The sequence below is a fragment of the Sturnus vulgaris genome, chromosome 21, assembly GCF_052056855.1.
Source record: "Sturnus vulgaris isolate bStuVul1 chromosome 21, bStuVul1.hap1, whole genome shotgun sequence".
In the NCBI taxonomy this organism is placed as follows: domain Eukaryota; kingdom Metazoa; phylum Chordata; class Aves; order Passeriformes; family Sturnidae; genus Sturnus; species Sturnus vulgaris.
This window is the reverse complement of record NC_142263.1, coordinates 7,163,608-7,177,181: the sequence shown is the minus strand read 5'-3', so window position 1 is coordinate 7,177,181 and position 13,574 is coordinate 7,163,608. Positions and strand designations below refer to the sequence as shown.

General features: G+C 51.3%; 1 protein-coding gene across 3 annotated transcripts in view; it reads left to right on the top strand.

The window, feature by feature from the left end:
• Window positions 1-12,911, top strand: part of ATP2A3 (ATPase sarcoplasmic/endoplasmic reticulum Ca2+ transporting 3) — a 51,579-nt gene extending 38,668 nt beyond the window's left edge. Inside the window, exons 13-22 of one of the 3 annotated variants that reach the window (XM_014888009.2) lie at window positions 715-933; window positions 1,359-1,694; window positions 1,781-2,001; window positions 2,719-2,921; window positions 3,031-3,116; window positions 3,750-3,883; window positions 4,315-4,432; window positions 5,067-5,184; window positions 7,026-7,098; window positions 11,146-11,370. In XM_014888009.2, coding sequence (XP_014743495.1) covers window positions 715-933; window positions 1,359-1,694; window positions 1,781-2,001; window positions 2,719-2,921; window positions 3,031-3,116; window positions 3,750-3,883; window positions 4,315-4,432; window positions 5,067-5,184; window positions 7,026-7,098; window positions 11,146-11,221 — 1,584 coding nt within the window. In that variant the 3' untranslated portion in view covers window positions 11,222-11,370. Of the gene's footprint in view, window positions 1-714; window positions 934-1,358; window positions 1,695-1,780; window positions 2,002-2,718; window positions 2,922-3,030; window positions 3,117-3,749; window positions 3,884-4,314; window positions 4,433-5,066; window positions 5,194-7,025; window positions 7,099-11,145 lie in introns of all 3 variants that reach the window. The other 2 variants (XM_014888010.2, XM_088177082.1) reach the window with 2 other exon arrangements.
• The last annotated feature ends 663 nt before the right edge of the window (window positions 12,912-13,574 follow it).

The window sequence follows — 13,574 nt, the reverse complement described above, 5'->3', positions numbered from 1 at the left end:
GGATGATGTCCAGTTTTCCACTGTAACCATAAATAAAATAGTGTTTCATAGGGCATTTTCTTCCCAAGAGAAGAGATGCGGTGGAATTTCTCCCCGCTGACTCTGAGAAGATTTGGATATTGTTGTTCCCACTGGGACATTATCTGGGTAGGTGAACTCTGCCCTCCAGGTCAGGCTGGGACCCTCTGAAGCCTCTGGATCTGTGGCCCTGGGTGAGCTTTTTAAGAGGTGCAATAGAAGGATTGCAAGCTTTATATAAAAGAGTAATGTCAGGGTTCTTTGTAAGGTCAGAAGGGCTGGGGTGAGAGGCTGGGATGCTAAGGGACATGTTTTCCTGAATTGCAAAGGCATCACAAGCATCCACTGAGTATCCCACATTTTTTTTCTGCACAGATTTACAGCCCTCATTCCCTGCAGGTCGGAGCAGGGCTGTGTGGGGCAGGAGTATCTCGGTGTAGGTTTTGCAGGAGTCAGCTGGCTCTGCAGCAGATGCTGCTCTTGCTGACCTGGTGCGGGTTGGTGCTCCGGGCTGTGCTCGGTCAGAGGCTGCCATCTAGTGCCCCGAGCCACAGGGCCGGCATGTGTGCTGGAATTTGGAGGAGATTTCCTCTGCCTTTGCCCAAGCTTGGCACCTTCCCGCCCTCTGGCGCTGTGTGTGGTGCAGGAGCATCCTCCGGCTGCGCTGCAGCCCCTGAGCTCTGCTCTCCTCCGCAGGGTGCCCCGGAAAGCGTCATCGAGCGCTGCACCCACGTCCGTGTGGGCACTGCCAAGGTGCCACTGACAGCCCCGGTGAGGGACAAGATCCTGGGCAGGATCCGGGACTGGGGCATGGGCATTGACACCCTGCGCTGCCTGGCGCTGGCCACCCACGACTCGCCTGCCCGCAGGGACACCATGCAGCTGCACGACTCGGCCGCCTTCGTCCACTACGAGGTACGGACTGCAGCTTGGACAGGAGCTTTCCTCCTTATTCCCGAAGTGTTCCCGTATCCTCCCAGCTGGCCCAGCATGTTTTCCCTGTGGTTTCTCTGTGGGCAGTGTAATGGCTGAAGGATAACAAGTCCCTTCTCACTGAGCGTGTTTTCCTGTGGAGTGACTGCTGAGAGGGCCTTGGAGACCATTGTGAGGGATGGGGAGGAGGGGAGCAAAGAGAAAACGTGTGAGGAAGAGCAGAGGGGATGGGAGTGTCCCGTTGGATTGGGGCTGTAGAGTGCATCCATGGGGGGGTTGGTGGAAACCTCTTGAAAGCTTCTTCCCATGGGAAATCCCTGTGAAGGCCAGGCTGGTTTCACAGCAGGAGGGAAGTGGATGCATCCCAAGGGGTTAATGTGGGTCTGGGATATGTTCCTCCCACCCAGAACAACCTGACCTTTGTGGGCTGTGTGGGGATGCTGGACCCTCCCCGCAAAGAGGTCACGTCCTCCATCGAGATGTGCCGCAAGGCCGGCATCCGCGTCATCATGATCACGGGTGACAACAAGGGCACGGCCGTGGCCATCTGCCGCCGCATCGGCATCTTCTCAGAGAGCGAGGACGTGTCTGGCAAGGCCTACACGGGCCGGGAGTTCGATGAGCTGTCCCCCGAGGAGCAGCGCCAGGCGTGCCGGGACGCTCGCTGCTTCGCCCGCGTCGAGCCGGCGCACAAGTCCCGCATCGTCGAGTACCTGCAGTCCTTCAATGAGATCACGGCCATGGTGAGCCCTGGGGACATCTGTCACCCCGCTGTGCCCTCCTCCCCGCCCTGCTCCATCCCTTCACACTGAAGCACGGCTTTGTGCAGACAGGTGACGGTGTCAATGACGCTCCGGCGCTGAAGAAGGCAGAGATCGGCATCGCCATGGGGTCGGGCACGGCTGTTGCCAAGTCAGCTGCTGAGATGGTGCTCTCTGATGACAACTTCTCCACCATCGTGTCGGCCGTGGAGGAGGGCAGAGCCATCTACAACAACATGAAGCAGTTCATCCGCTATCTCATCTCCTCCAACGTCGGGGAGGTCGTTTGGTGAGAGCCTCCCACACCAAACCATGCTGCAGGAGCAGCAGTGGGGGGACACATCCCCTGGGACAGGTGACCTGCAGTCAGCAGCATGTAGTGCCCGTACTGGTAATCCCAGGCACCATGTCTCAGTCCTCAAGGGCAGGGAGAATTTTTTTGTTGTTGTTGTTTTTTGTTTTTTGTTTTTTGTTTTTGTTTTTGTTTTTTTTTGTTTTGCAATCCTGCCACCCTGCAGGACCTGGTACAAACTGTTGACTGTTTTGTCAAAGTGTTGCCTATTTAAACCCATACAAGTGCCTGATCTGGTTGCAGATATTTGTGCACAGGCTGTTGTCACCCAGTCACAGCTATCCCTGCCCCTGCCCATCCTTCTCAGTCCTCAGCAACATCAGCACAACTTTGGGATCTTTTGGGCTACCTTTACCCTTGTATTTCAGCATGAGTGTTTATGCTGGGAATGGGAACTTTTGTGGCCATGGGGACATCAACAGTTGGGTTACAACTGAAAAACAAATTTTAATAGCAACAGAAACAAATTTCAGCTGCAAAATTCAGTGCTGGGGTTCAGGTTCCTTATTAGGGGCTGTGGGTTCATCTGCAGGACTTTGGCTGAATATTCAGTTTGGGGCTTTGGATCCAGATGCTCTCTCCCTCTTCCATGACACAGAACCTTGGCTCACAGAGTTTGTTTAATTTTGTATCTCCTGGTTTTTTTCCCTGCAGTATCTTCCTGACAGCCATCCTGGGCTTGCCCGAGGCTCTCATCCCTGTGCAGCTGCTGTGGGTGAACCTGGTGACCGATGGGCTGCCGGCCACCGCGCTGGGCTTCAACCCCCCCGACCTGGACATCATGGACAAGCAGCCCCGCAACCCCAAGGAGCCCCTCATCAGTGGCTGGCTCTTATTCCGCTACCTGGCTGTTGGAGGTGGGTGCTGCTGGGGCAGTGGGCTCTGCTGGGATGTGCCCGGGGTGTCCTGGGGCAGGACCCTCTCTGGCTGCTGGGGTAAGGGTTTTTCTCTCTCTTTCTCTCACAGTGTACGTGGGCCTGGCCACCGTGGGCGCAGCGACCTGGTGGTTCCTGTACGACGCCGAGGGACCGCAGGTCTCCTTCCATCAGCTGGTGAGTCAGGAGCAGGCTGGCAGCTGGAGCAGATGGGTGAGGGTGCATTCATGTGTTGGGGGGTCTTTCATCTACCTTTCCTCTGTGTTAGTTGTAGCATTCCCAAATTCCAAGTGGAGAAGACAGTAATTTAAAACAGAAGCGAATTCTCTCTCTCAGGCTGTTTCCAGCCTTGCTTCTGCCAGCCACCTACATGTTAGTGAAAGTTTCAGATTCAGAAAGATTCAGAGAAGCTGAAAGCAGCTTCTGTGCCTCATCCCATATTGGAAGGGATCTGTTCTCAGGTTACAGTAGTGTAGCTAATGTGAAAACTGCAGGGTAGGGGGAAAGCAGTTACTATCACATCCCAATGGCATGTGCAATGCACGATGGATTTCTGATGGAGATGTGTGTGCTCAAACTCCTTCCTAACTGCACCTGAGAGCCTCAAAGCCACTGTCCAGCCATGTCCCTAAGGCCCAACCCCAAGAGAAGCTGGATCCTTGTGGGCAGTTTATTGGTTGCTCTAAACTGTGGAATATTTAACAGCAACCCAGTTCATCACATGCCCCCCAACCAGTCGACTCTTCCTCCTCTCTCCTGCCTTTCCTGCTGCTCTGCCATGTATTTACCAGCAGTTTCCTGTGCTGACAGAGGAACTTCATGAGGTGTACTGAGGACAACCCCATCTTCGAAGGAATTGACTGTGAGATCTTCGAGTCGCGATACCCCACGACGATGGCTCTGTCTGTGCTGGTGACAATCGAAATGTGCAATGCTCTCAACAGGTGTGGTGGCCACAGGGCTGCTCTCTTTGCTCTGTGCATGGCTGATTTTGTGCAGGGTCTCTTTGAGTGTCTGTGGGTGGGCTGAGGGCTTTGCTTTGGCTCAGCAGAGCCGTTCAGAGCATCCTCACAGGGGATCACTGGGTTTTCCATGGATAAACTCCTCCAAGGCAGTGTGCTGTGGCTGAGAGCAGTGAAGGAGGGACTGGATCTGCATTCATTAATGATTTGGTCATTAAGGATCAGCCCTAATCCATGTATTGCTGGTTGTATTGGGCATCCACATCCAGTTTGCAGTAAAGCCTGAAATGAGCAGCCTGGAAAAGAAAAGATATAGTATATGGTGGCCTTGCATGTTGGAGGGAAATTAAATTCCCAGCATGGACAGATGCAGGGAGGTTTCTGGGGCTAACGTTGTCCCCTCGCTTTCACAGTGTCTCTGAGAACCAGTCCCTGCTGCGGATGCCACCGTGGCTCAACATCTGGCTGCTGGGGGCCATCATCATGTCCATGGCTCTGCACTTCCTCATCCTCTATGTCAAGCCCATGCCTGTGAGTGCCCTCTGTCACCTCTCTGTGCCTTCTGTGGACAAGGACATCCCTGGAGCAATCTTTGGGTCAGGAAACCTCTGGGATGGTTGTTCCCAGCAGCTGTCCTCAGGACCAGGTCCCATGACTCAACCAAGCATGGAGGATAGGAGTCATTCTGCCCCATGAGCCAGGAGACAGAAGCTCTCCCTATGGGCAATGCAAAGGCTCTAGATATCTTCAGAAGGTGCTTTGGCCCTTTAGGAGTTGTCTCCTTCCTTTGCAAGGTTGGGAATGCCTTGGTTGATGCCCACAGGTGCTTAAGATGAAGTGTGTTTCTGTACCCAGGAGGTTACATTGTCCCTTGTCACCTGCTAAATACCTGTGAGCACATAAACACACAGTCCTACCTTGTGCCTCACTTTCCCCATTTGCAGGAGAGGTGAAGAACAGATTTTTTTACTCATCTTGGCCAAGAGCCACCTTGGATCATGACAGACCTTGAAGGAATCCTCCTGTTTGGGCTGTCTGGATCCTCCCTCTTTATACCTGGAATGAGCCTCTCTCCGCCTTTGCCATACAGCAATGTGATCCTTAAAACATCAAAATATCCCACCTGCTTTCCCTACTAACATGTGCAATCCTTTCCACCCTGCAGCTCATCTTCCAGGTGACCCCCCTGAGCTGGCCACAGTGGGTGGTTGTGATGAAGATCTCCCTGCCCGTGATCCTGCTGGATGAAGGACTCAAGTACCTTTCCCGCAACCACCTGGATGGTGAGCATGGTCTGTACCACCCTGGCTTAGGGTGGCTCCATTTTTGGAGCACTTTGCTTGGGGTTCTGGTGGCTTTGTGGACCCCCTCACTCGCCTCCTCTGCTCCTGTGATGTCTGCACCTGCATGTTCACCCACCTTTGCTCTGCAAAGGAGCTTTTTCTCCTACCCCCTTCCTTCCTGGTGCCACGCCTGGCAGGGCAGTTGGTAATTCCATCTGCTTGAAATGCTTCCTTTGGAGTTGGAGCATTAGATAAATCTGCCACAGGTTATTAATTCAACTCCTCTCGAACCTCCAGGAAGAATCCCTTTGCTTATGAAGCTAAACAAATCAAACACTGATTTGGAACAGGCTATGCTAAGATCAATTGAGAGCTGAACACCTTATAAAGTGGTTTTAATGGGTTGCCCTTGGCCAGCACCTCTCAGGATGCAGCCCTTGGCACGACCAGAGAAGAAGCAGCTCCTGTGACACTGGAGCAGCAGTTCCCCTGTGCTCCTGGGCTCCATGCTGTAAATCACAGCATGTCTTTGGGCAGCCCTCCAAAGAGATGATATCATCTTTTCTTTCATGTCTTGCAAAAGAAGTTGCTGTGGGGGATATCTCAGAATTAATCCCATGGGTTTTCCCAGCAGTGGCTGCAGGCCCAGGGCTGCTGAGCAGGGCTGTGCCTGCCACAGGGGTGGCCCCTGTCCAGAAAACAGGATTTATTCATTTTTTGGGGTGAGCTTGCCCTGACAGTGGTAGCAGGGAGAAGAAGGGCAGGAAAGGCTCTGTCCTTGCTCAGGGAAGCTCTGGGGGCAGATGGACAATCTGAATGTGAGGACTGGATGTCCTTCCACACCATCACCTTGCTCAAACCATCTTTTCACCCCTTAGGCAACCTGTGTCATAGCAAACCCTTCTTTTTTCCTTCACCCTGTAATAACAGCCCGAAAAATCGGTGCAAAGCCACTGTTGCTTTTCTGGGCTGAAGGCAGGTCTGGTCAGCCCTGTCAAGGAGGGCTTTAGGGCATTGTAACAGCTGTGTTTGGTTTCTCATGGAGCAGAGCTTTGCAAGTACCTGGAAATTTGGGATGGGAAAGTATTGCAGGCAGGAAATGATCACAGTCAGGTCTCCTCCCCATCAATGTGTCCTGGTGTGCAGGTGATGCTCATGTCAGCAATTGCTCAGAGAAACAGGTGCAGGGCCCCTGTTTTTACAAACCAGCTAGAAATTGTTTCTATCTTGTTTTTACTGAATTGTTTCATCTCTCATCAGACACCCAGGTCTGTTTTATCCCACGATTACGAGCCTGTAGCAACAATTCTACAGCACAGCACTGGGCTGGGGTGTAGGAGAGCTGCTTAATGTTGCATCCCATGCATGCCCTCGTCTTCACTTCACCACCTGTGGTCTGGGGCTGAGTCTGTCTTTCTCCCACACTTTGTATTTCCCTATAAAATCTCAGCACTGTTGGAGGAAGGGCTTTTCTTTGGCTCTGCCTGCATAGCTCCAAGCACAGCGAGGTCTCTGGTAGGCACACAGTCCTGTCAAGTGCCATCACAGCAGATCATTTTCTCCTCCCATGGCACTCCCAATGTTTCAGATCCTCTGAGCTTCCCTCACCTGCACAGTCACGATGCTGCTGATGCTCATGGGTTGCTCTGTCTTGTGGATCCAGGGTTTCCCATGCAGCTCTTCTATCATGGCTGTGAGGCAAAATCACCACGCTTAAATCATCAGACTTGAAAGAAGTAATTGAAACTTTCATCTCCCTGATTCCTTTGGCCTTTCAAAAGCAAAGGAAAAAAACCTCCAAAAGCCACTTTTATATGTGGTCTTGTGATTTTTTTTACCAGGCATTCTCAGGACAGTAAGACCCAAGTGGAGTGGAGAGCACGAGTTGAATACCTGCAAGACTCCAGAGCAAGGGTTGGCTTCCTTACATGTCTCATCCCTGAGTGCTGTATCCCTGTACAGAGTCTTGCTCATGTGGGGGATCTGCTTGGAATGTGTCTGGGTGAACATGGCTTAGATAGAGAACAGAGATACAATAATAGAGCCAAGGGGCTCTACCCAGACAGGATCTCCTTTCCCACAGTGTTTTGCTTCAAAATAAGGCCTAACAAGGCTGTGAAGTAGCTGTTTGATGGCAGTTTTGGCCAGGGGCCAGGCTAGCACTTGGTCTTTGCAAGGCAGTGCTTGGGGATGGTCTCCAGCATGGGACCTTCCAAGGGATGGCCAAGGGTGTTCAGCTGAGGAGTGCAAATGTATAGCTGTGAGTTCTGCTGATACAGGTTTTGCATGGAAAAGTTTCTCCTTTAATGAGATTTAGGTAAGTTGTATTTCCATTACACTGGATTTTCCTTGTCCTTGAAGTGGCAGAAAGCTGAGACTCTTCAGTTCTCACTGTGGTCTCAGTGCTTTACATTCCTCTCCCCATCACTCTGCTTACATCCAGCCTTTCATCTCACATGCTTTGCATATCTGGCTGCCTTCATTCCTCTCTGGCTCCTCTGAGGTTTCTTCTGTCTCAGTTTTGGGCAGTGATGTGAATGTGAGAGAATGTGCATGGCTGAGGTTGGCTTTGTGTGAGCTGCAGATGTTCTGGTCAGGAACATGGAGATGTTCTCAGGGGTCTGTCACACACTGGCAGGCTCACAAGGGCTTACCACCCCCAGCAGGGATCTCTTGCTGTAGTATCTTTAATTTTCTCCATGCTCTATGCATTTCAAGTGTTTGTTTTCTCTGAATCCTGTGGCATGCAGGGGGAAGGTTTCCAGGCATCTGTGCCAAGGCCTCTTTGTCTCTTTTCTGGGTGGTTCTCGAGAAGCACCAAATCTAGGGAGGACACTGAGATAATCCCAGTGCTCATGTTCCTCTGTGCACCACCAGCCCACTGCTGAGGCCACCCTGCTGCACTGTCCCTGGACCTGCTCATGTTCACCATCTCAGAGCAAACCCCTCACAGGTGTTGGAGTTGCTGCTGTGGTTGTTCTCAGCACGTTCAGCATCACGTCCTGTCTGGGTGCTGAACATCACCATTTCTCACTGTGCTGTGGAAAAAGCAGGGTTAAAATCGCAAAGCAGGTGTTTTCTACATGCCTGTCCTGACAGCAGCAGGGCTGCTGAAAATGAGGAGTTTGGATGCACAGGAATTGACTTGGTGTCTTTTGAGGCAGATTAGCATTTAAGCAGCTGTTTGTCCTTGTGCCCAGTGAGGACAGCAGCCCCCGGGGTCATTTTGCAGGAGGCACAAGGTGGTGGCCACCCCACCCTGTTCCTGTCCCCACTGGGTCCCTGTTTCCTGTCCCACGGGCAGCACAGTGCCCTGCAGTTTCCTACCACTGCAGCTGATGTGCAGGTGAGGTTGGGTGAGCATCACAAAAAAGGGAGCTTTGGCCACTTCTCTGCAAAGGTGGCATCAGCTTTAGGCTTCAGCATCCTCCCAGAGGAGAGTGCCTGGCAGAGGTGGCAGTGCAGTGACAGGTGCATCACACTCCCTGCCAGGTGCACGTGGAACTCTGCACCTGAGACAGCCCAAAATTTACAGGGACCGAAATCTCCATGTCCCATCATAAAAAAACTCTGCACATACAGCAAAAAGGGGCTGTTCACCCTCCATTTCCCCCATGCACCTGGCTATGAAGGAACCCCCCAGACTCCCCCAGGAGCACAGGAGCTGCTGCAGCTGCCCGTGTTCCTGCAGAGGAGGCAGGCATCCCTCCCTGGCAGGGCAGAGCTGGGAGCGAGTGCCTGCGGCCCTGGCCTGCCCTTGTAGGGAAATCTGTGCGTGGAGCTACCTTGGCTGGGTGCTGGCAGAGGAATGTGTCCCCATGGGCCAAGTATTCCCTTGAGCTGTGGGATGCTCTGCAGGAGAGCAGTGCTGCACCTTCCAGTGCTGGAATCTCCACACGGGATTTTACAGCTCTGCTGCCTTGCTCTTTGTTGTTCTTTTCCCCCTCTCTCCCTTTTTTTTCATACGTGTCCATGTGTCATGATTTAGAAATGGAAGAGCAGAGAGAAGCTGCCCTGGTATTGCAAAGGGATGGGGGGACAATTTCCCTTTTGGTTTTCTCCTGGAGTCCAGAGTCTGGGTTGAAGTTCAGGGTGCCCTGGTGTGATGGGGTAATGTTCATTTTTCTGAGCTACAAGGGCTGCAGCATTTCCCTTGGTGAAGGAAGTGATCTGGGCTGGCAGTGGGAGCTGCATCCCTCCAGCAGCACCTTTTACAGGAACCTGTTGAGGAAAGTCAAAAGCAGTAAGGAAAACCCTCCCCAAAAGCTTCAGGTGTCCTTGGAGGAGCTAAGCTGACATTGTTCAGTTGCTGGTTTGGAAGTGCTGAAGGGCTGTGACACCCCTGGTGTGAGGCAGCATCCAGAGGGAATTGACCATCCCATCATCCCTGCAAACATGTCCTGCATCCCCCCTGCTCACCAGTGTGAGGGAAGGACAGATGGACACTGGCATGCAGGGACCTGCATATGTGGGAGCTGGACCTTTGGCTGGTTGCAGGGCTCATGGGAACACCTGACTCACTCCATGCCAGGATTGTGTTACTGTAGGGACCTGAGAGCAACTTTTTGAAGAGCATCCACTGTGATTAAACAGTGCAGCCATGTCCCCTTCCTGTCCCTGCCTGCCACATGCCATGGCATCCTCCTGTCTGTTCACACAACCATGGGGTGATGTGCTTAGGGGAAGTGCCATGGCTGGCAAATTACCACTGGTGTGTCACCCAGTGGGGAGTGTTCAGCTGCTGGAGGAGAGGGAAGAGATGCTGCTGCAGTGGGGAGGAGATTAATTTTGATTATTGCAGTGATATTTAATACAGTGCAGTTGCCAGCATCCTTGCATTACACGAGAGCTCGCAGTGTCATCCAGAGGGATGCTGCCATCACAGCAAACCATTCTATCCCAGGACACAGGGCTGGGCTCTGCAGCCAGCACTGGAAAAAAAAATTGGCAGAAGTTGCAAAAAAGCCTTTTCCCTCTCTCTTGCCTGTTATTTATTAATTCCCCTGAAAGCTTGTCGGCACCAGGGCTGGCAGCAGGCACAGAGCCTCGCTGGTAACCCCGGGCAGGACCCTTATTTATCAAGAGCACAGGAACAGCAGTCCCCAGTGAGATGTATTTCGTGATGTGTACAGTGATGAAAGATAGAGAAATACAGTCAAAAGATTCATGATAAGGGATTTTTCTAACTCTCCTTAGCAAGTGCTGCTTCTCAGTGGGTTTTTTTTAAGGAAAAAAATCTGTTCTGGGCAGACCAAGCTACCCCAGGCTGGAGGGCAGATGCTGCCTCAGGGGTCAGGGACACTTCTATCAACTCCTTGAAAATGGGGGATCTAGTTGCTGTAAGTCAAGTTCTGGCAGGGATTTTGAGGCTGCTCACATGGAGTTTAAGCTGGATACCATCACTTTCCTAGAGGCCATGTGTTGCCTGTTACCTTCCATGTCCACCCCCATCCATCTGGAGGGAGGGAGAAGGCAGGAGGGCAGCCCTGGACAGTGGCTGTGATGAGTAGGTTGGTCCTTGCTCACTGTTTTGGAGGTGTTTATGGGTGTAGGTACATGGGTAGTGTGTGAAGTGGTGTCAGCCCAGGGAGCAGTATCCCTGTCTGGCTGCAGCAGGGCTGGGGCTCTGGGGTGGGTGGGAGATGCAGTGAGCCTCCTCCTCTCTGAGCCACTGCTTTTCCCTCATATTTCCTCATCAGGAGCAGTCAGGATGGATCCTGCCTATTCACCTTCCCACATGGCTCCATCTCACCCCTTTTCCTAACTCTTGCAGAGACCTTCCTCACCCAAGGTCCAGCATCCTCCTCCTCACGCAGCCTGAGCTGCCACAGCTGCAGTCGGGCCAGCTCAGTACAGACAGGATCAGCCCAGCAGCAGCCACTTGGTAACAAAAACACGGAGCTGGTTTGCTTTTGAGCCCTCACCAATACTTTTCCTTCTCATTCCTGCCTTTCCTTTCAGGAGAAGAGGACAAGAAATGAACGACACGAGGGCGACACTCCGAGCTAGAGGATCCCTAACTTGTAACTCGGACTGAAGTCTTGCATGCTGAGCACCGCCAAAGCCAGCAGGACATGCATGTGTCCGACTACCAGACAAATGCGGGTGAATCGTCGACAAGAAAAAAAATACTGATTTTGTTCTGTTCTGTAGCTTTCTTTTTCCTGTACATATGAGTGCAATTACTGGACAGCTGGCGCAGAGTTTGGGGATGGAGCTGTGTGGATCTGAATCATTGTACCGTGGTTCCTTGGGATTTGTTCTTGCCAAATTTGAGACTCTCTTTCCGATTTTTACCCTGGCTGAGTGAGCACAAGCAAGGTGGCCTTCATGAGAGATTAAGGCAGGAAGTTGGGATTTGAGGCCACGTCCTGCAGTGGGATGGGATGCACAAGGCAGGAAGGGCTAGGAAGGGCTTGGCAGTGAGTGAGGGCAGGGAGAGAGGAGAGGGGGCTGTGTGTTTGGGTTGTTGAGCCTTGATGATGTCCACAGTGTTGCTGCTGCTGTGCTCTGCTCCAGTGGCTGCAGCAGCTGGGCATAGCTTTAAAGTGTGCCCAACATTGGTGTGAATCTTATGGATGTGTGTTTATACATCAAGGTCAGGTGCATGTGGTAGAAGGTGAAGTTCTCCCTATTTATCACTGTTTGATCCCTGCATTATGGAAAGCCCAGCACCTTCTCAGGCTCATCCAGCACCAAAGCACAATGAAGTCTTGTCTGTTCTCCAGCTGGCATCTTGCTAGATCCCATCTGCACTATATAAGGCAGTCCTCCTTGTAGGGGCAGCCATGTAAAGGAAAGCGAGGGGATGCCCACCTTGCATCCCTCATGTCCACCACTCCTTCCAGGTCACACTTTGTTTCCTCAGTGAACTTTTAACTCTTTCCCTAGCAGGTGTAGAGCTGAAGTGTTCAGGAGCACATCCATGACTTCATGTGCTCTGCTCTGGAGAACATCACTGACTTGCACAGGGCATCCTTGCCAAGGGATCAAGATGGGAATGAATGTATGCTTGTACATAACGTGGTCTTTCTCCATGAGTGGTGTTTGTTGTGGCATCCCTTTTTGTAAGGCACCAGCTTTATCTTGCCCTCTGGGGATTTTTACCCAGAAGGAGTGAGACAGTCTTCAGTGAGGGTTTGTAGATCAGGAGTGGATTTTGGGATCCATTAAATTTATCTCTTTCCATTGAGCTGTGTCAGCTGAGAAGCTGATAGTGGTTGGTTTCTTCTCCAGCTCTCCAAATCCTCCCTCCTGTTTTCCTCACAGTCCTCTAGGATCCATCCTGATGATATTTAGTTAGCCAGAGCCTGTATCTTTCCTTTCTCTTACATTCCAGCAACAGCACTAGAGCCAGGGTCTGGGATAGCATTTGCTCCTTTGCTGTTGGGTTTTCTCTTCTACTTTTTGCCTCTTAAAAGCTTCCAGTGTTTTTCTGTATCATCTGGGCAAGAGTATCTCTCCTTCCATACAATAGGTGCCAAATATCATGCTTCCTTTCTTTTCTCCATCACCAGCATTGAAGATGAGCAGAGCCCCCAGACCAATGGGAATGTACAGAATTGTTATACTACTGAGCTGATTTATTGTACAGAAAACCTTGCATGAAATGTTGTTACTGTATTTAATATATAATGTATTCAAGGAATTTTAATATGGAGCTCTTTAAAAAGATCTTTATAGATACTCTGTGGTTAGAAGATTGTTGCTGATTTTTTTAAATCTTATTATACTTGGTCTTGAAGAAGTTTTATTTTTCAAATGTGTTCTGTCTAAATGATTTAATCAGTTGATCCCACGGGATAACTAATTCCTCTTCAAAGATTTTCACCATGGATGAGGCCCACCCTGGTGTAGAGGACCAGGACATGACCCAGGTACTGTATAAGCCTTTCAAAATAAGGCTTCAGTAAGACCAACGCTGTAGACATGTGATTTGCCCTTCCTCAAAAGGGTGGATTTCACCTTATTTTAGTACAGGTCACAGAACTAAAGAATTGTTGAAGTTGGGAAAGACATCCAAGATGATTGAGTCCATCTCCATTGCTCTGTGCAGAAAACAACCAGTGGGAATTTAGTCCAGTTCCAGCTCAGTGTAATCGGAGGAAGCAGCTTCTTTGTTTCTGTGAGGCTTAAAACCAGTCTGGGAGAAGCTGGGCTGGGTTCAGAGTATCCCAGCCCTGCATGGAGGGTCCAGCAGGGCCTTCAGCTGCCCAATGGCATCTCCCTGGCACCTGGTGGCCTTAGTCCCTTGTGCCTACAGGAACCTGCTTGGTCCATCCACCACCTGAGTTACACTGTTTTCCCCTGGACTCAATGTCTGGTGGAGGATTATTAATTTAACCCAAATATGTGTGGTGTGGAGAAGTTTCTTGTGTAAAAGCCCAGGC